The sequence below is a fragment of the Bubalus bubalis genome, chromosome 8 (assembly GCF_019923935.1).
Source record: "Bubalus bubalis isolate 160015118507 breed Murrah chromosome 8, NDDB_SH_1, whole genome shotgun sequence".
Classification (NCBI taxonomy): domain Eukaryota; kingdom Metazoa; phylum Chordata; class Mammalia; order Artiodactyla; family Bovidae; genus Bubalus; species Bubalus bubalis.
Window position 1 is genome coordinate 70725166 of NC_059164.1, and position 26975 is coordinate 70752140.

The following is a 26975-nucleotide window of genomic DNA, read 5'->3' on the forward strand; positions in this document are numbered from 1 at the left end:
CAAGGATTAAATCCTGACCCCTGCTGGCTGGTTCTCCTTTCCCCCCAGTTATGTGGGCATTTTCCCAGCACTTCTTGGGCACAGGGCCTAGGCTGGCTACATGGGAGGCAGGAGAAGCCTAGGGGAGCCTGAGCGCACAGGTGGGAGCATGCACCCTTCCTGCAGGTGTCAGCAATGGAGGATGGGAACATCATCAAGGACAGCAACGTGGTGCTGGAGATCCCAGCTCCCACCACCATTGCCTACGGTGTCATCGAGCTGTACGTGAGGGCAGACGGCCAGTTCGGTGAGTGTGCCTCAGCTCTGGGCTCTGGAGGTGGGTTGAGTCATTGAGGAGGGACACCCCATTTTACCCTGAGGCTCATCTTGTAGAGGATTCCCTGCTGCTCTGGGGATGAGAGGAAAGAGGTATCAGAAGAGTTGGGGGATGTCCCGTGGCAAGTGAGATGGCCGGCCGTGGTCCGAGGGTGTTGGTGCAGGATGTCTGCATGGGGCGTGTGTTTCACATACAGGGCACAGCCCGAGTGCCATGGGGTCCTGTGAGGTCTCAGGCAGCTAGCTGAAGCCTGCTGAGCTTCGGCTTCCTGTGTCTGGGAGAGGAAAGACATTCCCTCCCAGTGGCTTATTAAGTACTCACCTTGGCTATTATAATACTGTCATCATCCTAATTATCTTACCTCCCTTCCCCCAGCATGAAGCCCAAAAAGCTGCATTTGACCTTTCTGTCTGATCACCAGTGTGTTCAAAGCTGGAAGTTCACTGCGTCACTTGAAGAAAATAAGGCTTTAGCTGGTGTGACTGATGCTCTTAGGTGCTCAGGGCTCTTCCCTTAACACTCTTTCCAAGAGGTTGTGGGAGGCCAAGAAAACTGCCTACTTCTTGAGGACAGAAATGAATATATGTAACATCATAAATAATTAACTTTTTAAGGTATGGTCATATTATTGTGGCTTTGTTTATGAAGAGTCGCCTTAGTTTTTAGAGATTTACAGTGCCCTCCTCACAGATGAAAAGAAACTGTGTGGTTTGCTTCAGACATGGTGGTGGGGAGCGTGGTGTGAGTGTGAGGGCGGAGACGAGGGAGGCGGCCACAGCTGCTCAGTGTCTGTGCGGAGGCTCGCTGCACGACTCTCGCCGTCCTTGTGCACTTTCAGTTTTCCACGGTGATAGCGCTGTAAGGGCGTGCTCGGACGGGCCACACACACCCACGGCTGCCTCCTGCCCTCCTGGGTTGTTTTCTGTCAGGTGGGGGACCAGGCCAGGGATGAGGGGTTCTTCTGGGACTCAGGCTTCTGCCCTCACTTGGCCACTTGCGGAATCATGGTTCAGCTTCCATGGGCTCTCAGATTGCTGACTGTCCTGATGGGACGGTAGACAAGTGGGCACGTGAGGGGCATGGGGCGCTGTCACTGAGCCTCCCTCTTTCTTTCACACACGGAGCATTCTGTGTTTCAGGGAGGTGACGAAAAGTGAAGCTGCCAGTTGTAGGAAGCTGGTCCAGGTGTTGGTCAGGGATGCACAGGATACCAGGAATACCAAGAATTGTGATCAACATCCTTTAGGTCCAAGGTTCCAAAATTGTGTCATTCCAGACGTGATTATTATTCTGTTCTTTCTTTTTGAAAGACTCTGTCCACTGAACACACTGCCTCATTAGATTAAGTTCTCCCTTCGACTTTTGTTATAGGGCTTCCCTCATAGCTCAGTTGGAGAAGGCAATGGCACCCCACTCTAGTACTCTTGCCTGGAAAATCCATGGACCGAGGAGCCTGGTAGGCCGCAGTCCATGGGGTTGCTAAGAGTCGGACACAACTGAGCAACTTCATTTTCACTTTTTACTTTCATGCATTGGAGAAGGAAATGGCAACCCACTCCAGTATTCTTGCCTGGAGAATCCCAGGGATGGGGGAGCCTGGTGGGCTGCAGTCCATGGGGTCGCACAGAGTCGGACATGACTAATCGACTTCCCTTTCACTTTTCACTTTCATGCCTTGGAAAAGGAAATGGCAACCCACTCCACTATTCTTGCCTGGAGAATCCCAGGGACAGGGAAGCCTGGTGGGCTGCCATCTATGGGGTCGCACAGAGTCAGACATGACTGAAGTGACTTAGCAGCAGCAGCAGCAGCATAGCTCAGTTGGTAAAGAATCTGCCTGCAATGCAGGAGACCCTGGTTCGATTCTTGGGTTGGGAAGATTCGCTGGAGAAGAGATAGGCTACCCACCCCAGTATTCTTGGGCTTGAGCCACAAGGGAATCCCTTTCCCTTGTGGTAAAGAATCTGCCTGCAGTGTGGGAGACCTGGGTTCGATCCCTGGGTTGGGAATATCTCCTGGAGAAGGGAAAGGCTCCCCACTCTAGTATTCTGGCCTGGAGAATTCCATGGACTCTATAGTCCACGGGGTCGCAGAGTTGGACAGGACTGAGTGGCTTTCACTTTCACTTTCGGCTTTTGTTACCAGCGCGTGATATGCTGTGTCACCACAGGGGCCCACAGGGGCTTGTGTGACTCCAGCCCTGGCCGCTGAGGCCTTGGTTGTCCCGTGCAGATGGACTGGTGGTGGGGGTGTCACTTTTGTCAGGCCTTTTGGAAACTTGGCCTTCAAGGAGGATATGCCCATGAGGGTTCTGAGAACCCTTTGTTTTGGGGACCAACGGGAGCCCCTCCCTGTTTCTCTGAGGAGGTGTCCGTGCTGTTGGTGGCCGCCGGACAGAGGGGTTTGGAAAGACAGTTTGCCTGGGGAAGCTCTCCTGTTTGCATTTCCATTTCAAGCCTTTCATCTTGGCTTGCTTCCTCTGTCTTGAAAATAAACTCCTCTTTGTGCTGCTGAGCAGAGGTGCCCTGGGGGGTTCTCAGGTTCCTTAGGCTCACTTCTCATACCCCGGCCTTCTCCTGCCGCCTGCCCTGCCTATGCAGCGTGTTGGTCAGGCTCTTGTTCTGTGCAGCTCACTGATTTTTAAGCCGGTTCTGCTTCTTTTTCCCATCTGTGTTTTTCGTTGCTCTTCCTGCACAACATTCTAATCTGGTTTCATAAACACCCCTGCAGGCGCTGGTCTGACCAAGAGGCTGTCTGATCTCTCCTCCTACCTTCAGGGTGCGAGTACATTTGACAACCGTCCTGTCTTTTGAAACTTTGCCAGGAGGTTACTCCCTCTGTGTCCCTTGGGGGAGACATCAGTGGGCCCGTCTTTGCCAAGGGATTCCTTCAGCCATGACCCCTCTCTTTGCCAACAGCTCCCCTCTTATGTGGACATTCAGAAATATCATGTTCTCGTCTTGAATTTTAGTCCTTGCATTTACCAGTGTCCTTTCAGCACAAACAATTTTTTTTTTTAAACTTATCTTGTATTAGGGTATAGCCAGTTAACAATGTTGTGATAGTTTCAGGTGGACAGCAAAGGGACGCAGACATACACGTGTATGTATCCATTCTCCCCCAAACTTTCTTCCCACCCAGCCTGCCACATAATATTGAGCAGGGTTCTCTGTGCTATATAGTAGGTCCTTGTTGGTTATGCATTTTAAATATAGCAGTGTCAGCAAGAACTTACTGGGCACCTGTGGACGAGAACCTGTGCATTCCACCCTCCTGGGTCTGTGCACTTCTCTGCACATCCAGAGGCTGGTATCAACATCCCCTGCCCTGTTCCCATCATAGGCCTTTAACTGGCTCCTCCACTTCGAATCTTCCCCATTTTAGCAGTGTAGCTAATGTGATTATTTAAAAATGCACGTCTGGTCATTTCACTCACCTGCTTGAATGCCCTTCTGAGGCTCCCTTTGTCCTAAGATAAAGTCTGCACTCCTAGGCACGTTGTGTCCAGCCTTCCTGCTCATCTCTGGCACCTCCAAAGTTAACCCACCGTCTGGGAACTCTCCACTCTTGCTTACTGTGAGCCTTTGTTTGGAGAGTGCTTCCTTCTTCTTGGCCCAGCTAATTCCTACCAGGTTTCAGGGGGCTACTTAGTCACTGCTTCATACAAGAAGTTCTTTCTTCATCCACTGGTTCTTTCTCTGCACCTGCCAGTCTGGCTTCAGTGACCCCCTCCACCTTTTCCACTTGTATCTTAGTCATTGTCAAAGCCTAGGTTGTAGCCGTTTTGAATCTCTGGCTCCGTGCAACATGTCTGATGCTGCCGAGTGAAGGAGCTGGTACTGCCCGCAGAGGAGCTGTGCATGTGTACAGGAAGAGCACTGCTGGGGCTGTGGACTCCCAAAATACCGTTGGCCCCACAGGGATCTGGGCAGCATTTGAGGCTGTGTTAATGGTCGTGGTCCTTGTTCTTTGGGAGCATGACCTGGGGGTTCACACTTATCCACCTTGGTGCCTGGTGTATCGGGGGGAGTGATCCAGGGGCATCCTGGATGCCCAGGAGTGTGGGTAGGTTGAGTGAGTAAGTGAAAGCTTGTTTCATTTGTCTTTTGACAACCGTCCTGTCTTATGGATGTCATTAGTGCCCACACCAATTCAAAATGTGTTAATACCCACACCTTCCACATGTCATGCAAGTACTAGCTCAGCCACATCCTCATTCCATAGCCTGTACACAGATTATTAAATAGAAGCATAAAAAGAAGGTGCATTCCTTTTTAAAAAATGTTTTATTGAAGTGCAGTTGGTTTACAATGTGGTGTTAGTTTCAGGTGCCTTCTAACAAGCAGATTCCTGCCCCCATGCATGATCTACTGACACCTACTCTCCCTGAGAATATGATTTTTTTTTAAACGTTTTTCCCTCTGTGTTTATGTGTGTATGTATTCATTTTAAATTTTTATTGGAGTGTAGTTGATTTACCATGTTAAGTTTCAGGTATACAACAAAGTGATTCAATTATACATAAATTCATTCTTTTTTTAGATTCTTTTCCCGTATATGTCATTACAGAGTATTGAGTGGAGTTCCCTGGGCTATATAGTAGGTTCTTATTAGTTACCTGTTTTATATATAGTAATTACTATATGTTAATCCCAACCTTCTGGTTTATCCCCTCCCACTGTTTTCTTCCTTGTTAACCATAAAATTGTTTTCTCTATCTGTAAGTCTATTTATGTTTTGTAAATAAGTTCATTTGTACCATTTTAACAGATTTTACATATAAGCAGTTATCATATATGTCCTTTCTCTGTCTGACTTCACTCAGTATGACAATCTCTAGGTCCATTCATGCTGCTGCAAATGGCATTATTTTATTTTTAATGCCTGAGAAATACTCTGTTGTGCATATGTACCACATCTTTTTCTGTTCCTGTTGATGGACATTTAGGTTGCTTCCATGCCTTGACTATTGTAAATAGTGTGAGCGTGCCTGTATCTGTTTGAATTATGGATTTCTCCTGCTATGTGCCCAGGAGTGGGGACTGCTGGATCATATGGTAGTTTTATTTTTTAAGGAACCTCTATAGTGGTTGTACCAATTTACATTCCCACCAACAGTGTAGAAGGGTTTCCTTTTCTCCACACACTCCTCTGCATTTATTATCTGTAGATTTTTTGATGGTGACTCTTCGGACCAGTGTGAGGTGCTATCTCATCACAGTTTTGATTTGCATCTCGAGTAATCAGTGGTGGTGAGCACCTCTCACGTGCCCTCTGGCCATCTGTATGTCTTCTTTGGGTGAATGCCTGTTTAGATCTCCTGCCTGTTTTTGATTGTGTCATTTTGCTGTTATTACTGAGCTGTGTTGAGCTGTCTGTGTTTTGGAGATTCTTTGTTGATGACTTCATTTGCAAATATTTTCTCCTGAGGGTTGTCTTTTCATTTTGTTTATGATTTTCTTCGTGCAAAAGCTTTTAAGATTAATTGGGTCTCATCTGTTGTTTTTATTTTCATTACTCTAAGAGGTGGGTCAGAAGGAGAATCCTCATTCTTAAGTTCACACACTGTTTTTGCTTAGCAAGAACACACCGTTGCATTTTTACCTACACCTTAGTTACCCTAGTTGGGCTCTCAAATGTGCAAGTATTTAAGGAGCATTTCTTTTTATTATTTTAAAAAACTTTTTATTTTGGGAAATTACACACATGTTCAGAAGTACAGATAATAATATACTGAACCCTATGTACCTACCATCCAGCTTCATTAACTTGGACAATTCATGTTTCATCTTTAAGTTCCCCACCTTCCTCCATCCCTACTCAAATTGTTTTGAAACAAATCATAGGCATTATATATTTTTGTTTATAAATATGGAAACATCCCTAAAAGATAAGGCTTTTAAAAAGACTTATTTTCCTTCATATGGATTCATGTAGAATATATTCTTTTGTGTCTGGATTTTCCCACTCTATATTTTCATTCATATAATTGCAGTAAAAACTTTACTACTTGTTAATGAAGAAAAATTGACTCTCCAAGAGCCATGTAACCACTTGTGCACCTAAATATATTGTCAATAATTCTGTAATATCAGTTCAGTCAGATCAGATTTATCAATCAAATTCAAATTTCCTCACTTATATATCGTGGGTTGTTTGTTGGAGTTGGTTTGTTCCACTCAGGCTAAGGAAATACTTCTGATGATTGGAAGATTGCTTCCTGCCTGTTCAGAGAGCCTTATGCTAGGAATGACCATTTCTCTGGCATTTGTAGGAAGTGGCTGAACTTTGGTCAAACAGCTTTACATGTACGAAGTGGGTTTATGGGGAAGAGGGTGGATGTGCCTCCCTGCCCTCTTGACTTAGGTAAAGCTGGGACTGGGATGTGCCAGTGAGGCTGACCCTTCTGCCTGGCTTGTCCTTTTCTGCTCCATTACAGAATTCTGCCTCCTACAAGGGAAGCATGGTGGCTTTGAACAGGAAAGGAGAAGCAACTCTGTATTGCTGGACCCCCTGCCCTTCCGAGAGTTTGTGTTCTGGGACATGCCGGATGCCGGACAAGGGCTGCCTGCCCAGGATAAGCCACTGAGTGTTTTAAAACAAGGTACTGTCACAGGATGGGGCATGGTGAGCTGACGGGCAGTTGACTGCTCTGCCCCCAGGAAGTGGTGTGCCCTTCAGGAGGGCTGATTCCCCAGAGATTCATGGAAAACATCTGAGAACAGAGAAGATGGTGCCTGAGTCAGTTCTGGTTCTCAGCAGGACCCACCTTGGTCAGATCTTAGGCAACCTCTGGTCTTGGATGGTCTGTTTTAAGGAAGCGGTGGGAGGCTGAGGAGGGCAGGAGTCGGGGCCTAGCATTTTCTTTCATTTGAACCATGGCAGTCTTGCTGACTACCAAGAAGAACTATTCAGCAGTGAGGAGAGAGAACCCGAGTTTTGCATCTGTTTCATTTATTCCAGGCTTCATTGCCAAGATAAGCAATGCTTTGTCAGCACTGCAAAATAAAATGCTCCCTTGGAGGCCCATATCCACATGGCATGAAGCCGTACGGTGCCCAGGCATCCAGCGACGAGGAGGGCAGGACGTGTGGTGTGCCTGCAGCAGTTCCTTTTGCTCTCCACAGCACTTTGTGTTTTAAAAAGTTTTTGTGGGGGAGTAGGTTGGGAATTAGTAGGAGTACAGTATATGGTAGAAAAGGAGATGGGCAAGGAAAAAGAGAAATGAATAATTAATTAAGAGCGACTTTCACTTCCACTTTACTGAAGAGTGCTAGGAGCAGCTCAGAATCTCTGGCTTGGAGGGTAAGAAGCCCCCATCAATGGGGCTTCAGTGAGTCCCAAACCAGAAGATAGATGCTTTTGTTTCTGTAGCAAAAATGTCAGTGTTGACAGAATTGGCAGTGAAGGCCCACTCTGAAGGCTTTCCTATCTAACGCCAGGCTGCAGGCCTCCTCCTGATGTTGGGTGTGATTTTCAGCTGCCACTTAAGATTAGAACCACTGCAGCCTTAACTGCATGCGCTACAGGGAAGTGACAAGACAGGATGAGCTTTCTTATAATTTCCTTTCCCATTAGTCTACCCTGCAAGCTGGCCATTCTAGTCAGCCTGGGGTGGAGTAGGGAGGCTGGGTGGTTTAGGCGGGAGTAGGGTGGGGGCCCGCTTCTATGCCCTTAAACTCTAGAGCAGCCAGGACAGCCTTTCTATCCAGGCCGGGGGTGGTGAGGGCTAAATTGGGTTTATAGGGCAGTTTTTTAGTATAACTGTTGTTGGAATTTGACATCAGCAGAGGTGGTGCATTTATGTATTGCTATCCATCCCTGTATATGGAAGCTTTGGGTTATCAAATCTTGTTTTCAAATTCCCACTGGGCTTAAATTACTAGAAGCTTCTGACTGTCTTAAAAAAGGAAGATTTTAATGGGAGCGGCTCAGGCATCCTGAAGAGGGTGTTGAGTGATCCAGCTGGGGTTCTAACCCATTCTCCAGGACAGGTAAAAAAGAATGGGGAAATTGGCTATCTTGTGTTTGCCTAATGAAAATTATGCCAGCCCCTTGAAGAGCAGAGTACATCATGAGAAATGCTGGGCTTGAAGAAGCACAAGATGAAATCAAGGTTGCCAGGAGAAATATCAATAACCTCAGATATGCAGATGACACCACCCTTACGGCAGAAAGTGAAGAACTAAAGAGTCTCTTGATGAAAGTAAAAAAGGAGAGTGAAAAAGTTGGCTTAAAGCTCAACATTCAGAAAACTAAGATCATGGCATCCAGTCCCATCACTTCATGGCAAATGGATGGGGAAACAGTGGCTGACTTTATTTTTCTGGGCTCCAAAATCACTGCAGATGGTGATTGCAGCCATGAAATTAAAAAATGCTTACTTCTTGGAAGGAAAGTTATGACCAACCTAGACAGCATATTAAAAAGCAGAGACATTTCTTTGCCAACAAAGGTCCGTCTAGTCAAGGCTATGGTTTTTCCAGTAGTCATGTATGGATGTGAGAGTTGGACTATAAAGAAAGCCGAGCGCCGAAGAATTGATGCTTTTGAACTGTGGTGTTGGAGAAGACTCTTGAGAGTCCCTTGGACTGCAAGGAGATCCAACCAGTCCATCCTAAAGATCAGTCCTGGGTGTTCATTGGAAGGATTGATGTTGAAACTGAAACTCCAATACTTTGGCCACCTCATGCGAAGAGCTGACTCATTTGAAAAGACCCTGATGCTGGGAAAGATTGAGGGAAGGAGGAGAAGGGGATGACAGAGGATGAGATGGCTGGATGGCATCACCTACTCGATGGACATGGGTTTGGGTGGACTCCAGGAGTTAGTGATGGACAGGGAGGCCTGGCGTGCTGCGGTTCATGGGGTTGCAAAGAGTCAGACACGACTGAGCGACTGAACTGAACTGAAAAGCATGCATTTCATGTTAAAGGATACAAAATCTGCAGTGTATTGGAAAGATATGAAAAATAATGCATTTTGGAATTTCTGTGGCTCTGAAGCTTTGTAAAAGTCTTAACTGATGTTTAGTAAGTTAGACTTGATAATTTAATAATAATTGCAAATGACTTTTTCAGGAAATTGATTAGACTTAATTACTGTTTAGTGAGTCATCAGGAAAAGGTCTGAGACAAAACTTGGCTTCCCTCTTTGCTGTCCTCCCTTTCCTTCCCCCCTTCTTTCTTCCTTTAATAGTCTGGTTAGTGAAAAACACACAGGGTGGTATTTAACACTCTTTATTTCTGAGTTCCACTATTGACCATGCAGCTGGAAGTGTCTATGAAAGAACAGAGGACAGTTCTCTCTGAAAAGCCTGAGTTGCTGTCCTTAGTTCTGGGTTAAGTCATGAGACCTGGTGTGTTCTGCTGTGTTCACAGCCACTCTGCTCTTAGAGAGGAATTTCCATCCCTTCATGGAGTTGCCCAAGCAGCAACAGACAGCCCTGAATGACGTCCTCCAAGTGGTCCTGTTGGATGAAGAATTACTGGTGGTCCTGGAACAAGTGGTAAGACTGGAGACACCTCGAGGCAGTGTCTCTGCCTGTTTTTCTGGGCTAGGTCTCTTGGGATAAGAGACCTTGAGCTAGGGTAAAATTGTGTTTGAAATTTCTTCACCTCCTTTTAATCCTAAAGCTGCTTTTGTTCTTAGTCATAGCCCCTTAGTTATCTAACTGTAGAAGGGTAGCTGAGGTGCAGAGTAGAAGGGTGTATTGGTTTCCTAGTGTTGTTGTGACAGATTACCACAAACTGCAATGTATTTTCTTACAGTTCTGGAGGCCACAAGTCTAAAGTCAAGGTGTCATCAGGGCTTTGCTTCCCACAGACTCGAGGAGAGAATCCGTGTGTGCCTGCTCCAGCTCTGGGGGGCTCCTGGCACCCCTCTGATTGTGGCCACATCGCTCAAGTCTCTTGTCTTCATGTGGCCATCTCCTTTTCTGTCTCTTAATGGACACCCACCCACCCCTGGATTTAGGGTCCACTCCAATCTAGGGTGATCTTGAGATTTACCTTAACTACATCTGCAAGAACTTCAAATAGGGTCTTATTGTGAAGCTCTGGGTGGACCTATATTTGGGGACCACTGGTAAAGAAGCCGCCTGTCAATGTAGGAGACATAAGAGACACGGGTTTGAGCCCTGGGTTGGGAAGATCCCCTGGAGGGGAGGGCATGGCAACCCACTCTAGTATTACTACCTGGAGAATCCCATGAACAGAGGAGCCTGGTGGGCTACAGTCCATAGGGTCGCAAAGAGTCAGACAGGACTGAATTAGCATGTATGAATGCACCAGCTCGCGGTGAGGGTTGTACATCGTGAAGGCAGAGGCTGGGTTGTACCCAGCTTCACCTCTGGCTTTACTACATCTGTCTCTCTCCCCATCCCCCCAACCTCATCCCGCAGTGTGATGACATCGTCAGCAGCCTGTCACCCTCACTGGTGGCTCTGGGGGAGCTGAAGCCATCACAGAAGCACAACCTCACGACCTTCCTGCGGCTGGCGGGGTGCAGTGTGCAGGGCGAGCGTCTGGGCTCAGAGGATGTGGTCAACAACCAGAAACTCTTCTCTACAGCCTACTTCTTGGTCAGTGCGCTAGCAGGTATGGATCAAAGGAAAAAAAAGGGAAGAAATGCTGTTGCCTTGAAATTGCTTTGCTTACTGTGTGGGAGATTTGGTTCCCACCTTTTCAAGCAGTGCAGGGAACATAAGCAGGAGAGTTTACAGCACTGCCATGAAGTCATGGACTTGCTGCTAGCCGCCTCCACTCTCTTGGAGAGGACTTTCTTTCCCGTCCCAGGGAGGGCTGTCTGCAGGCACACTCCCTCACCCAGACAGGAAACCACTTCCCCAGACAGCCTGTGATTCACACTTGAAAGCCACGCTACTCAACATTGCCAGGCATCATTTGGCAACTGCTATCTCCCCATGTTTCGGTCCTTCTCATCCTCTTGTTCCTCTTTGAAAACTTATGGTCCTATCCTGAGTGCAGCATTGTGGCCATGAGAGCAGGCAGGCTGCAAAGAGCATCCCAAAGCACTAGGATGCTGAGCCCAGCACCTTCACGACCTCCACACCCATCCTGGCCATCCAGTTATCAGTGAGCTGTGGAGCCCGCCCTACACTTCCGTACCAACTCCCACCCAGAATGCAGCATGCCAGAGGGTCTGTGGTACCAGAACGAGGTCATCCTATATGAGGAATTTATTTGTCTGCACTGGGTCTTTGTTGCAACATGCGAGATCTTGAGTTGAGATTTAGTTCCCTGACCAGGGATTGAACCTGGGTCCCCTGCATTGGGAGTTTGGAGTCTGAGCCACTGGACCACCAGGGAAGTCCCAGAAGCTGGACTTTTACTTCTCAGAGAGGCAAGAGCTGACAAACTAGCCCAGTCTTAGTCCCTGCAACTTCTTTTCAAGGTGGACGTTGAGTTCCTGATACATTTCAAGAGTTCCTCCTTAGCACCACCCTGGAACAAAAGCCCAGGAATCTTCAGTTTTTGAATAACAGGGGCAAATGCCTCTTCCAGCTCCATATGCCAATGAATGTATGCTCTGTATCTTATTCCATTCATGGGTAAATGTTTTGACTGGGACAGGATATAAGACGAGAACCCTGTGGAACTCCACTAGAGACCTTTCCCCCAATGTTAATCATTATATAAGAGAGTCTAAAAACAGGCATTTTATCAGGAGCTGATCTACAGGTCAGAGTTCTCTAGCTTTTGAGAAGCCTTTCCTTCACAATTTACCTTGACTTTTGTATGTTAGGAGGTTTTTGATTACACTGATTTCAGTCTACCTAGTGGAAATCAGTCTTTTCCGATTTTCTATTTCTTTCTGATTCAGTGCTGGTGAGTGGTATGTTTTTAGGAGTTTATTCATTTCTTCTAGGTTGTCCACAGTACTCTCTTATGATCTCTTGTATTTCTGGGGAATCAGTTGTAACATCTATACTTTCATTTCTGATTTTATTTGAGGCATCTCTTTTTCTTGGCAAATCTAGCTAAATGTTTGTTAATTCATCTTTTCAAAGTACTAGCTATTCATTTCATAGATTAAAAAAAAAAATCTGTTTTTAATTTCCACCCTCATCTTAGTGATGTCCTTCTCTCTACTAACTCTGGGTTTCATTTGTTCCTTTTGAGGTATAGAGTTAGGTTGTTTGAGATTTTTCTTGTCTCCTGAGGTACCATTTATTGCTGTGAGCTCTCCTCTTATTTTTTTTTTTTTTTAATTTTATTTTATTTTTAAACTTTACATAACTGTATTTGTTTTGCCAAATATCAAAATGAATCCGCCACAGGTATACATGTGTTCCCCATCCTGAACCCTCCTCCCTCCCCATTCCATCCCTCTGGGTCGTCCCAGTGCACCAGCCCCTAGCATCCAGTATCGTGCATCAAACCTGGACTGGCAACTCATTTCATACATGATATTTTACATGTTTCAATGCCATTCTCCCAAATCTTCCTGCCCTCTCCCTCTCCCACAGAGTCCATAAGACTGTTCTATACATCAGTGTCTCTTTTGCTGTCTCGTACACAGGGTTATTGTTACCATCTTTCTAAATTCCATATATATGCGTTAGTATACTGTATTGGTGTTTTTCTTTCTGGCTTACTTCACTCTGTATAATAGGCTCCAGTTTCATCCACCTCATTAGAACTGATTCAAATGTATTCTTTTTAATGGCTGAATAATACTCCATTGTGTATATGTACCACAGCTAGCTCTCCTCTTAGAACTGCCTTTGCTACATCACATAAATTTTGATGTGCTGTATTTCCATTTGTCTAAAGGTATTTTTGAGCCATTCTTTCCTTATTGGTTTTCTGTCTGATCTAGCCATTGATGAAAGTGGAGTATTAAAGTCCCCCACTATTATTGTATTGCTGCCCATTTCTCTTTTTAGGCCTATTTGCTTATATATTTAGGTGCTCTTATGTGCGTGCATGCATGAGTGCTCAGTTGTATTTGACTATTTTGCGAGCCCATGGACTGTAGCCCGCCAGGCTCCTCTGTCCATGGGATTTTCCAGGCAAGAATACTGGAGTGGGTTGCCATTTCTCCAGGGGATCTTCCTGACCCAGGAATTGAACGTGCAGCTTCTTTACTGCTGAGCCAAAAGGTGATGCTGTGCCGGATGTGTACGTATTCACAGTGTTGTATCCTCTTGTTGGCCTGACCCCTTTATCACTGTGTAGCGCTCCTGTCTCTCATTACAGTGTTAAAGTCTGTTTATGATATAAAGAGGCCTAGTAATCCCAGTTTTCTTTTGGTTTCGGTTTGCATGGACTATCTTTCCTTTCCTTTTGTTTTCAGTCTGTGTATGTCCTCACATCTGAAATGAGTCTCCCATAGGCAGTATAATGGTTTTTTTTTTAAATTTATCCATTCAGCAACTCTGTACTAAATTCTCCAATCAAAAGACAATTAAAGTGATTACTGACAGATATGTACTCACTGCCATTTTGTTAATTATTTAGTGACTCTTTGGTAGTTCTTTTGTTCCTTTCTTCTCTTGCTCTCCTCCTCTGTGACTTGATGATTTTCTGTAATGATACGCTTAGATTCCTTTCTCATTTTTTTTGTGGTTACCATGAGGATTACATGCCAACTTAAGTTGTTACCAACATAGTATGTGTAACAGTCTAAGTTTAACCACATTCTAAAGCTCTACATTTTACTTTCCTCTCCTGCCATTTACGGTTTTGATGTCACAAATCATATCTTTTTATCTTGCATGTCCCTTAAGAAATTACTGCATTTTTACTGCTTTTGTCATTTAACCTCATACTAGTTTTGTAGGTGATTAATTTACCCTTCAACATTAGATTATTATGAATTTTACTATATATTTACCTTTACCAGTGAGACAGATTTATTTTCATATGTTTTCTTATTATTAATTAGTACTCTTTCATTACAGCTTAAACAGGTTCCTTTAACTTGTCTTGCATGGTTGGTCTGCTACTGCTGCTGCTAAGTCACTTCAGTCCGACTCTGTGCAACCCCATAGACGGCAGCCCACCAGGCTCCGCCGTCCCTGGGATTCTCCAGGCAAGAACACGGGAGTGGGTTGCCATTTCCTTCTCCAATGCATGAAAGTGAAGTCGCTCAGTTGTGTCAGACTCTGTGTGACCCCATGGACTGCCACCTACCAGGCTCCTCTGTCCATGGGATTTTCCAGGCAAGAGTACTGGAGTGGGGTGCCATTGCCTTCTCCGAAGGTTGGTCTAGTGGTGGTGAATTCCTTCAGCTTTTGCTTGTCTGGAAAGTTCTCTCCCCTTCAATTCTGAATGACAACTTTATCAGGTAGAATATTCTTGGTTGCAAGTTTTTTTTTCTTTCAGTACTTTCACTATATCATACCACTCCCTTCTAGGATGCAAAGTTTCTACTGACAAACCTAATCTGCTGATAGCCATATGGAGGGGTTCCCTTGTAACTGTTTTTCTCTCGCTGCTTTTAAGATTCTCTCCTTGTCTTTATGTTTTGACATTTTAATGTGGTCTGGGTCTCCTGGGTCTGAGTGTTTGTTTCCTTCCCCACGTTAGGAGAGTTTTCAGCCCCTTTTTTCTTCTTCTGGTATCCCTATGGTGCAAATGTTGGTTTGCCAGATGATGTAGCCTAGTTTCTTGAGCTGTGTTCGCAAAAAGATGCTGCTCCAATTGGGTGAATTCCACTGCTTTGTCTTTTGAGTTCGGTGATCTTTTCTTCTACTTCAACTAGTGTATGGTTGAAACCCACTAGTGTCTGTTTTGGTTCAGGTATTGTATTCTTCATTTCTTTGACTTAATATTTGGTATTTTCCTGTATTTTCTGTTTCTTTGTTGAAGTTCTCACAGTGTTCATCCGTTCTTCTCCCAAGCTTGTTAAGCAGCTTTATGATCATAAAGCTGCTTTTTGAACCCTTTAACAGGTAAATCACTTATATTCTTTTCATTCAGGACCTTTTTTGAGATTTTTATCTTGTTCTATTTGGGACATTTTTCTGTTTCTTCATTTTCCTTGCTTTTCTATGCATAAGATAACACAGTCACCTCTCACAGTCCTGAGGGAGTGGTCTCTCATAAGAAAGAACCTTATTGTTCAGCCTTGCCCTAGCTCTCTGTTGTTTCTCAAACCTCTGTGATTGTTCAAGCAACTTATTTTTAGTGGCTCCCATGAGTTGAGGGTTTGTCAACACCTGTCAGTGTCCCAGAGAGGGGCTCAGACAGCACCCAGATTCAGGCTGGTTAGAGGCCAGACCTTGAGGCAGAGCTTTTAAAGTATATAAATATATATAGACCACAAGTGTAAATCCCACAAGCCAGAGCCTGGTGACCTGGAAATGTCATCTGGGTGGCAGTCACAAAAATCACAAGTTCCTTTCCAGGAGATGTCAGCACCCTGGAATGAGGCAGATAGAGCATAAAGTGTGGGGTTCAGGCCCTCCACCACAGGGAGAAGCTCGGGGTTTGAGTTCCCTCCTGAGTGTGGGTCGTGGCACCAGAAGGGTGCTTTACAGGGAGATTGTGCTCGGCCTCTCCTACCTGCTGCCGTGGGCTTTTCTTCCTAGTTCACCTGATGTGCAGTGAGTCGCTCGGCAGTTTGGGTTTTTTTCAGAGGAAACTCGTCCGTGTGCTGCTGTAGATTCAGTCTGTCTGTGGGAGGTGGTGAGCTCTGGGTCTTCCTGTGGTGCTGTCTTGGACCTGCCTCCTCGGCCTTGTTTAAAGCACTGCAGTCTCAGCATCTGGCTGGTCTCCTGGAACACTTTCTCCACCATTCTGTGACCTTAAGTATGAACTTCCCAGATCTCATCTGTTAAATACTTAGAATATGAAAGATCAAAAGTCATTTCAATTCCAGAAACAACTGAAGAAGCCTCTACTGTGTTTCAGGCACTGCCAGATGCTGAGGTAGGAGAAAAATCAACATCCCCACCCTCAAGGGAATTAATCAAGGGAAGTAAAGTAGTAAAATCAGATGGTAGGCTTCTCACGTGGTCCTAGTGGTAAAGAACCCACCTGCCAGTGTGGGAGACCTAAGAGACGTGGGTTCAGTCCTTGGGTCAGGAAGATCCCCTGGAGAAGGGTATGGCAACCCACTCCAGTATTGTTGCCTGGAGAATCCCATGGGCAGAGGAGCCTGGCAGGCTACAGTCCATAGGGTTGCAAAGAGTTGGACACGAGGGCCTAAGTGCTGAGTTGCTTCAGTCAAACTCTGCAAAGCATATGCTATTTCTTCATCCCCATGCCCTCAGCCAGGTTCAGGGTAGGAAATGACCACTGAGTAACATGGAAATAAAGTATTTCCAGGAATAAGGGATGATGATGATTACAGGGGACTCAGGAGTCACCTGAAAAGTGAGGAGATGGAAACATGAACAGGTGAGATGACCGTGACAGTAGCTCAGCCAGGACGTCATGTTCCAGGTGACTGTGTTCCTGCCCTTCACAGCTGTGGGGATCTTTCCACAAGGCAAGGCTACGTGTATTTACCATCTTCATCTTCCTGACTTGGAATCAGGGCCTCCTTGAGGATTTGTTGAAAATGGTGGAGCCTCTCTGGAGATGAAAGCACACACAAGCTTTAAATGCAGTTTAGGGGGTTCACTGGTAGGGACTGTATCTTCAGGGCTGCCCCATGCACCCAGCAGCCTTCCTCTTCTGGGACCAAGCTATGTTTCATTGTCCTCTGCTGGGTTCCAGCCTAAGCAGCACACTGCCCTTTATAAATAAGGCTGCTAATTAACGCAGGAGATGGAGGAGTTCATGAGTGTTCCCTGGGCCAGATGATAGAGCAGATGACTCTTCTCTTTTGCCTTTTCAGCTCAAATGTTGTATCTCAAGGGATTGGGTCCTTTTAGCAATCTCGTCTGTTCTATCCTGGGAGGTATTTAAAACCAGTGTGGATAACACTGATCTGGATTCCCTGTTCCTGGGGCTGGGAAGGACCCTTCTGGTGCAGCCCCCAGGCTTGCGCAGCTCTGTGTCAATCCTGATAATCACCAGTGCCGGGCCGGGGGCCCTGAACAATCCTGGGCTCAGGAGCTCTGATGTGCCAGCCCTTCAGAATAGGTTGAAACAGGCTGCATTTCCCCCCCCACGACATGACTAGTGACCTAGGTATAATCCTTTATAGTTTATTTAGTTGTCTGACATAGGCTAAGAAAAAACAAACAAAAACCCCACATTTATAGTACTCAAATGAGGAAACATGCTAGGAGAGGTATACCAAAGATCACTCCCCAAATATTTAGTGGGGTGAAACATAGCTCTTTTGTCACTAAATTTGTCACTAAATTTCTGTGTTGACTCATTTTTCCCTGAGTCTGTACAGTTCTTTCTGATTGGAGAATTACATGCAAGAAATATCCTCTGGTGAACACAGAGCTGGTTACTTGGTCCCTACATCTATTTTGTAAAAGACTGTGCTGCTTGTGTAGCCCCCTTTGTTCATTTATTCTACAATAACTGAGCATATCCAGCTGGCAGAGGACATCTAAGTTAGGTACAACTCAGGGAGGGGTTGGCTCTGCTTCCATGTATGCTTTCTTTGGGCAGTGACTGATTCTCTTTTTCTCCTGCAGAAATGCCAGACAATGCAGCAGCTTTGCTGGGCACTTGCTGTAAACTCCAGATTATCCCTCTGCTGTACCACCTGGTAAGAACCCTCCCCGAGGGGACCTGGGGTTGGTAGGAACAGGGAAATGAGGGGATGAATACCCAGCAGCTGATAAAACTTGTTAGGCTTTCTCAGCCACAACAGCCCTTCAAAATAGGTTAAAACAGATATTAGTAACCTCACATTCTTTTTTACCCTGCCTACATCACACACACATAGGAAAACCAAACCTCAGAGGGAAAGGAGTTATCTGGAGAATTGGCTAGCAGGGCTAGGACTCGAACCTTGTCTTTGTACTCCAGGTCTCATGATTTCGGCCTTTCTTGGAGAGAATTTTGGCCAAGGCTTGTTGCAGCCAAGGGGCCTGACACCATATTATTTGCCATGCCAGTTCTATGGCTGGACCAGTCTGATTCAGCACTGAATTCAACAGAGAGGTATTCAATAGGACTGCTTTGTCTCAGGGAGACTTTCCTTTTCTCTTAGGAATATCATTAGCTTCATGCCCTCGGGAAATGTCATGGCAAGAGTAAGAGTTAGTAATGATGAGCTTAGCCCTGAAAGTCAAGGTTAAGTTTTCCTTTTTAAATTACAAATTGGGTCATTAACAGAAGGAACCATCGACAGACAGGCCGGGGCAGCTCCTCTAATGTGGCTTCTGCAGGTGTTCCTCAGCCTGGGGCAGACAAGCAAAGCATACCTGGTTACTTATTTTGAGGCCTGGTTCCTAAGGGCTGATGCCAGCATGCTGTTTAGACCCAAAGAACTAAAGCCTGGAGCTCAGCAGCCAGGTCTGTAAAGCAGGTGCTGGGGTAGACTGCCTACATAGGACTCTGCAGTTTGTTACTCATCTGCCCTGGGAACTTGTCAGCATGGTGGTTACTGCCTTTGGTGCATCTTTGTGTAGCAGAGACCTGTGGAAACTGCGGCAAGGCATCATTCCAAGAAGCAGTGTAGATGTCATTCACAACTGAAAGCAGAGCCTCACCACCCAGAGGAATGCTGTGTTCTGGTACTTTGACCACAAAACTGAACTACTTGAAAATGAACCGGCATGAGATTGTCCTGCAGCCAGCTGTGGGTAACTGCTGATGGTGCAGTTTGGTTATGGAAATGGTATATATCAGTATCTAATTGTCTGCAACGACAGCAGTTCTGCTTTCATAGCTTAGCTCCCTTTCATAGCAACTGAATATTTAGTATTTCCTAGGTCAGCCCCTTACCATGTATTTACAAAGCCATCAACTGCATTCAGGAAGTATATACAAAAAGAAAATACTACCAAGACCACATTAGGTAACTTTCTCTCCCAACTAACTCACACTTGGTCGTCATATTCCCTGCAGGTCTGCTCTAGGATTTGATCCCACATCTCATTCACCAGAATTCAGCTGCTGGTGTTCTAGGAGTAGCTCTTAGAATGCACTTGGAGTTCTAGCACAGCTGGTATTCTACTTCGGCGTAAAACTATCCACCCATAGAGTCATTTGTTTATATTCAGTAGCCCCACAAAAGTAAACAAATAATTTTTCTTTAAAGACCTTCTAGAGTGTCTTCATATAATCTCCCCTAGATATCGTAATAACATTTCTTAAGACAGCAAGGCTCCTGCTGGAACTTGGGTATCTTATATTTCTTATAGGGATTTACTTAGAGCAAGGTACAAAAATCTACCTGCATTCCTGTCTTGTCTGGTGGCCAGAGTAAGTTTGAGAGGCTTTCTGAAAGGCTTTTGAAAGAACAGTGTCAAATACACTCATACCTTTGCAAACTGGTGAAAGAAATGTTAAGAAGGTGAGTTTATAATCATCTAGAGAGAATGTTAATTTCACACCTCCACTCCTTCAGGTGTGACTGTAGGCTCTCTCATACCTAGAAGTGCCTCTGGGTACCTGGGGTTGGCAGATGTTCAGAGAGGCAGGCAGGGTTTTGCTGGGCACTTTTCCACCAGACCCAGGACACAGCAAACTGTGCTGCTGGCAGGCTTCAGCCTTCGCCAGTGGAGCTCATTCTTATGTCACCAGATGTGGTCATGCTTAAATAAGAACAGACCAGATCCACTCTCTGGGCCACATGGTAAGGGAAGCCTCTGCTTACACTGGGTGAATCTACAGGTGTATGGATCTGTAAGGCTGGTTTTGATAACAGACACAAGTAGGTTTATATGCAAATGAGTGCCATCCTTCAGCCACTGGGGCAAGCTGCATCTTTCTTTTAGTAAGGCTGTCAGTGCTCAGGACATGTTTGGAATTCTTTTGGATTCCCTTCAGATTCAGTTAAAATTCATGCATACTTTATAAGGCTTACTTCATTTAAAATTTTACTCTCATTACTAATTTGATCAGGTTCTGAGTGCCTGTTTAAAATTCATATCTACTGGCAAATTTGTAATTACTACAGACTAAAAACAAATGTATCAGAGGCATTGCTCAAGACCCTAAAAGCAAAGGTTCCAATGTTCTGAGCAGTTGTGATTAGAGCAGCGTCTGATGTGACCTCTCTGAAGAAGTGAGGGTCTGTGTTCCAGGTGGGGTATAAGATGAGCATGCTGGACAAGGTCCCTGTTCTTCTGGGCAACTTAGGTTTTAATACACAGAGCAAACAGGGAATAGCAAGAAGATAATGTCAGATACAGTAAGTAAATGAAGACAATAAGATAATGTAATAATAGTGGCTGGGAGGTGGGAGTGAATGAATCGATGGAGAGAGGGGTAGGAGAGACCCGTTATGTGGCATTTCAGCTGACAACTCAGAGATGAGAAGGAAAGTTCTATGGGAACTCTGGAGGAAGGTGGAAGGAAGAGGAAGGTTGAGGCAGAGAGCATCAGTAAATAAACTATGGTACCTACCTTTGAGGAGTTTATGCAAATATACATAGGAAATTCTAACACTTGGATTAAAGTAAAAAAACAAACTTTATGCCCTGTGTATGAGAAAATTACATTCTGACCCTTCTAATCTACTGGAGTTAATGGATCCAATAGAAGGTAGAATCCAGAGAGTAGGGGTTTGGTCAGAGGACTACTTGGACAGTAAGGAGATCAAACCAGTCAATCTTAAAGGAAATCAACCCTGAATATTCACTGGAAGGACTGATGCTCAAGCTCCAATACTTTGGCCACCTGATGCGAAGATGTGACTCATTAGAAAAGGCCCTGATGCTGGGAAAGATTGAAGGCAGGAGAAGGGGACGACAGAGAATGAGATGGTTGGATGGCATCACCGACTCGATGGACATGAGTTTGAGCAAGCTCCGGGAGTTGGTGATGGACAGGGAAGCCTGGGGTGCTGCAGTCCATGGGGTTGCAAAGAGTCGGACATGACTGAGTGACTGAACAACGGACGACTCCAGGCAGAGTGGATAAAGTCAGGCCTGAGGTCCTTGCCTGAGCCAAATATATCCTGTTACAGCTCAAGGGTTTTCCCTGTTCTACTTGGAGAATTTAAACAACTTAACTAGTTTTTTTCCCCATAATTAGCTAGAAGTGCTAATGGTATTATCTGATAATGTGGACTTTCTATAATGTTTTTTTTTTTTTTTTTAATTTTATTTTATTTTTAAACTTAACATAACTGTATTAGATTTGCCAAATATCAAAATGATGTTTTTTGGTGAATCTGTTTACATGTGTCATTTTAGCTCCGTGCTCTGTCTCATGATGGTGTGTCTGATCTTGAAGACCCAGCTTTGGCTCCTCTGAAAGACAGAGAAAAGTTTGGGATCGTGCAGCGTCTGTTTGCCGCAACTGACATTAACCTGGAGAGAATGCAATCATCCGTGAAAGCTGCCAGCAGGGAGGATCCTAACGTCTTACCACTGATACTTTACATCAGCCTGAGTGGACTCTGTGCTTTGGGCAGAGCACAGTAACAGTGTCACGTGAGGATTACAGGTACAGGCACACCTCATTTTATTGTACTTCATAAAGTGAAGTCGCTCAGTCGTGTCCGACTCTTCGCGACCACACGGACTGTAGCCTATCAGGCTCTTCCGTCCATGGGATTTTCCAGGAAAGAATACTGGAGTGGGTTGCCATTTCCTTCTCCAATTGTACTTCATAGACAATGCATTTTTTTTTTTTTTTTTAACAAATTGAAGGTCTGTGACAACCCTGTGTTGAGCAAGTCTATCAGCACCCTTTTCCCAACAGCATTTGATCACTTGTGTCTGTCACATTGTGGTAACTCTCCCAATATTTCAGACTTTTTCATTATATGTATCATGGTGATCTTTGATGTTACTATTGTAAAAAGATTACAGCTCGACTTGCTGAAGGCTCTGATGATGTTAACATTTTTTAGCAATAAAGTATTTTTAAGGTATATACATAGTTTAGGCATAATGCTATTTTACACCTTAAAAGACTATAAGATAGTATAAAAATAAGTTTTATATGCACTGAGAAACCAAACAAATTTGTGGTGGTCTGGAACCAAATCTGCAGTATCTGAGATCTGCCTCTGCGTGTTATCAGCTAAGGCTGGCTACTTTTCAGCATCACCAAATACTGCCTTTGGGGCTTAGGTCACCATGGTAAACGATCAAGCAGATGAATTTATCTAATAGTTTAAGAAGTGGTGGCTTTTTGCATTACAAATCACCTTGAATTCAGCTACCAGTTACTCTGTACAGGGTTTTTTCGTGGGAGGCCCTCCTGTGCTGCTAACCCAGTGTCCGAATTATAGACCCCAGCACCCCCGCTGGAGGAGGGTGGAGAATTCCAAGCCAGAGTATTCAGACCTTTGCAGGAAAAAAAATAGGTCCATCTATCACTTTATTTTCCCCACTTTCTGTTAAACAAAAAATAGATGAGGCTGACACTTTGATCCAAAAATTCATTTTAAATTATGGATGCTGTGGGGAGGCAATTTCTCTTCATAGAAGGCTACATTTTGAATGTGCTATATGCTATGCAGTGACTGAAAAATGAACTGTAAATACCACTAGAGAACATAGTCGTCTGCTAAACAAAATTATGCTAAAAAATAACCTAACTGCAGGACACACTTCTCCTTAGGGCCTAGTATATATATGCATTTTATTTATTTGACTTTGCCGTGCTTTGATCAATGTACCAATCCTATGTCTAGAGCAGTGTGCTGATTTTGCATGCATGTTGGATGTTTAATTTGTAAAATGCTACATATTGTATCGAAGGAACTTTGAACTGTGTGTATTTTTCTTGTTTGTTCTATTTTCATATTCTTCTGCTATAAATAGCCTGAACTGTCTTCTGAGTGCTCCTAATGCCAATGCTAATATCCACTGGGGACCTGAAGCCACTTCTGCTTTCCCTCGGCAAAAAGTCACTGCTAGAATTCGACTTACTTGAGGGGCAGGAGGCAGTGGGGATGAGGGCTAGCAGCTGGAACATGCTATGTTACTCAGCACCTGTTTTTCTCTCAACATCGCCTACATTCCCTTCCTGTGCTTCAGATTTTAATGAACGTTAATAAGCAAGAAATGAAGAAAATAACCCTTTCATCACCTCTATTAAAAATCAGACTAAATCATGTGCTATTATGCAAATATTTAAGATATGTAAGAAAGAAAGAGTTGCAACTGTGGTGGCAACAACATAAAAAAGCAGCACCTTATACACAAACTGGAAAGGAACACGCAAAATCGTTGTGCTGAGATGGTGGCACTATATCTACCTGTTTTTTCCTGCTTTTCTGAAATAAAATGAGTATAAAGAACATTCTGCAGATAGAATGCGTGATATGAATCTACTTGTATGAAAAACAGATATCCATGTATCTCAATGCCTGGGAAATCTCATTTAAGAGGTCACAAGAAACCCAACAGGGTCTGCTTTGAGGAAAGGATTTAGAGGTTGGGACAAGAGGCATTGGTTGGGGGCGGGGGGTGAGATGGGGTGGTTCATCTTTTAGAATTTTGTATGTATTATCCTGAGTTAAAAAAATAACAAAACCCTCCAAACATTAAAAACTAGACACAGACTTAAGACAGAAAGAAAAGAAGCCATCCAAGCAAGTACTGAAAATTTGGGTTACATTAAACAGCAACTGAGGCAGTCTCTTTCCACAATGGCCCTAAGATTGGCCAGTAATCCTGTTGGACTGTGTTGTAAACATTAGCGACTGAAAAAGATGTGGGGATATGCTGCTACAGCAGATTCCCACGGGGATGTGGTGGATGAGGTAGTGTTGGGCTCCAGTGAGGGTGAGATAGATTCTTCTAACTAACTGGTATCCTCACATTAAATATTAACTTTAAATGTACCTTTATATACTGCTTGACATTCAGAACCATCCTTCTTTTAGTAATGAGATTTGGAATTAAGTCCTAGTATCCCAGAACACCTAGAAAACAGATAATAAATATAGTAGTATTTCCTAGAACAGAACAGCTGCCTTAACTCTATTTCCACAACTACTTGTGTTTCATAAATGGGGATAGAAGAAATGCTGACACAGTTAGTGTGGTGTGGCCCAAAAATGGCCCATAAAAGGTGTTCATGACCTAATAAATCCCTAGAACCTGGCAAAAAGGGTGTTTTTAAGGTACTGGACCTTGAGATGGACAGATGACCCTGGATTATCTGGGTGGACCCTTAAAGAAACCAGAAGGCTTAGTGAGAGATGGATTTGGCCAAAGAAAATGCAGAAAAAATGAGGCATGTGAAGAATTCAGAGCTGCTGCTGGCTCTGAAGATACAGGAGGCTGGTTCAAGGACGAGAGAGTAGTTGGCCAGCCAGCCAGCACGGAAGTGGGGACTTCGATCCTACAACTGCATGGAAATGGAGACCACTACCAACCTGCAAGAGCCTGGATGCATATTCTCCTCCGGACCTGCAGGTAAGAGCCAGGGCAGGGCCTGGGAGACAACTTCACTCTAGCCTCATGAGACTTGTTCATGAGACTTATGTTGAATTATGGACCTACAGAACTGAGATGATGTTTGTGTTGTAAGCTGCTAAGTCTGTGGTAATTTGTTATTGCAGTGACAGAAAACCAAGGTAGTATAAGATGGAAGAGTGAGGCACAGTTGGACCCTTGAACAACATGGGTTTGAACTGCACCAGTCCACTTATATGGACACCCAGCTGTGTTTATTAAGGGAATGATGACTTTATGTAAAACCTAATTTTTTGGGAACATAAGTGAAATACTCGGAAATAAAACATAATATTTTCTTGGATCAGTCCCCCAAGGCCAAAGAAATAAAGCAAACATATACAAATGGGACCCAATTAAACTTAAAACCTTTTGTACAACAAAGGAAACCATCAATGAAACAAAAAGGCAGCCAATGGAATGGGAGAAAATATTTGCAAATGATGCTCCTGACAAGTGGTTAGTATTCAAACTATACACACAGCTCATATGACTCAATTATTGAAAAAACCCAACAAAAAATGGACAGAAGACTTGAATAGATATTTTCCCAAATAGATAGCAAACAGGCACATGAAAAGATGCTCAACATTGCTAATTATTAGAAATGCACACCAAACCCAAAATGAAGCATCACCTCAAAAGGGTCTGAATGGCTATTATCAAAAACTCTACAAATAACAAATGTCAGAGAGGATGTGGACTAAAGGGAACCTTTCTTCTTATGTTGTTGGCAGGAATGTAAATTGGTATAAACACTATGGAAAACAGTATGGAGGGTTGCTCAAAAACTAAAAATAGAACTAACGTGATCCAGCAATCCCACTATTTGGAAAAAAACAAAACCACTAATTTGAAAAGGTACACACACCCCAATATTCACAGCAGCATTATTTACAATAACTAAGACGTGGAAGCAACTCAAGTCCCATCAACAGATGACAGGATTAAGAAGATGTGGTATAATACACATATACACAATGGAGTATTACTTAGCTATAAGAAAAGAATGAAATACTGGCACTTGCAACAATGTGGATGAACCTAAAAAGAATTATGCCTAGTGAAGTCAGTCAGACAAATACTATACAATATCACTTACATGTGGAATCTAAAAAATAAATACCAATGAATATATACACAAAACAGGCTCACAGACGCAGAAAACAAACTTGTGGTTACTAAAAGGGAGAGGGACAAATTAGGGATATGAAATTAACAAATACAAACTACTGTTTATAAAGTAGATAAGAAACAAGGATTCACTGTATGGCATAGGGAAGTATATCCACTATAATAACCTATGAAAGTGAAAGTGAAGTCGCTCAGTTGTGTTTGACTCTTTGCGACCCCATGGACTGTAGCCTGCCAGGCTCCTCTCTCCATGGGATTCTCCAGGCAAGAGTACTGGAGTGGGGTGCCATTTCCTTCTCCAGGGGATCTTCCTGACCCAGGGATCAAACCCAGGTCTCCTGCATTCTCTGAGCCACCAGGGAACCTATAATGGACTATAATCTGTAAAAATACAGAATCACTATGTTGTACACTTGAAACTACCACAGTATTATAAAGCAAATGTATTTCAACAAAAAAACTAATTCTTTTGGAGACATCAAAAATACACTAGACCAGCAATTTCTGCATTGTGGGGTATGGATCCTAGAAAACTAGCTTAGGAAACGAGTTGCCAAAGTACCTTTTCTGGAAACAGGCTTCCTGTACTCACCCACATTCACGCCTCCATCTCTTGGTCAGTCCAGTGGGTCCTCCTCCCCTTCTCATTGCAGACCTCAGGGCTGAGCTGTGTGCCACAGAAAGCGTTGTCTTTCCCACCAGGGTTTTTCTTTTCTTGGCTAACTGGGAAATGGCCCTAGTATTCATGCCTTCTAAGCGTAGAGGTCTTCTCTTGATCCTGTATTTTAATCTTCCCTGTCTCTGGAATTCTTTAAGTCATCTTTGAAAGCTATGGAATCTTTGGGCTGGGACAGATGAAACAATAATTAGGGTTTCCTTGTTAAAAAACAAAAGGGAGGCAGGTGAAAAATTTATAAGTTTTGGTGGGAAAAATCTGACATTAGAAGCTTTTAACAAAGATGATTAGCAGTTCAAAGAAACTGCCCAAACTAACCTGATACCTTCAATATTTTATTATCTTCAAGCCTTATTTCTACCTAGAAATGAAATACTACA

The 26975-nt window shown here is 44.1% G+C and overlaps 1 protein-coding gene across 9 annotated transcripts in view; it reads left to right on the plus strand.

The window, feature by feature from the left end:
- Nucleotides 1-23625, plus strand: part of GSDME (gasdermin E) — a 117243-nt gene extending 93618 nt beyond the window's left edge. For 4 of the 9 annotated variants that reach the window (XM_044946736.2, XM_044946735.2, XM_006055271.4 and 1 more), the window contains 6 exons: nucleotides 166-286; nucleotides 6756-6920; nucleotides 9697-9824; nucleotides 10719-10914; nucleotides 17889-17962; nucleotides 21564-23625. In XM_044946736.2, coding sequence (XP_044802671.2) covers nucleotides 166-286; nucleotides 6756-6920; nucleotides 9697-9824; nucleotides 10719-10914; nucleotides 17889-17962; nucleotides 21564-21794 — 915 coding nt within the window. In that variant the 3' untranslated portion in view covers nucleotides 21795-23625. Of the gene's footprint in view, nucleotides 1-165; nucleotides 287-6755; nucleotides 6921-9696; nucleotides 9825-10718; nucleotides 10915-11731; nucleotides 12483-13386; nucleotides 13526-17888; nucleotides 17963-18830; nucleotides 19077-19269; nucleotides 19410-21563 lie in introns of those variants that run through there. The other 5 variants (XM_044946737.2, XM_044946740.2, XM_044946738.2 and 2 more) reach the window with 5 other exon arrangements.
- Nucleotides 23626-26975: the final 3350 nt, after the last annotated feature.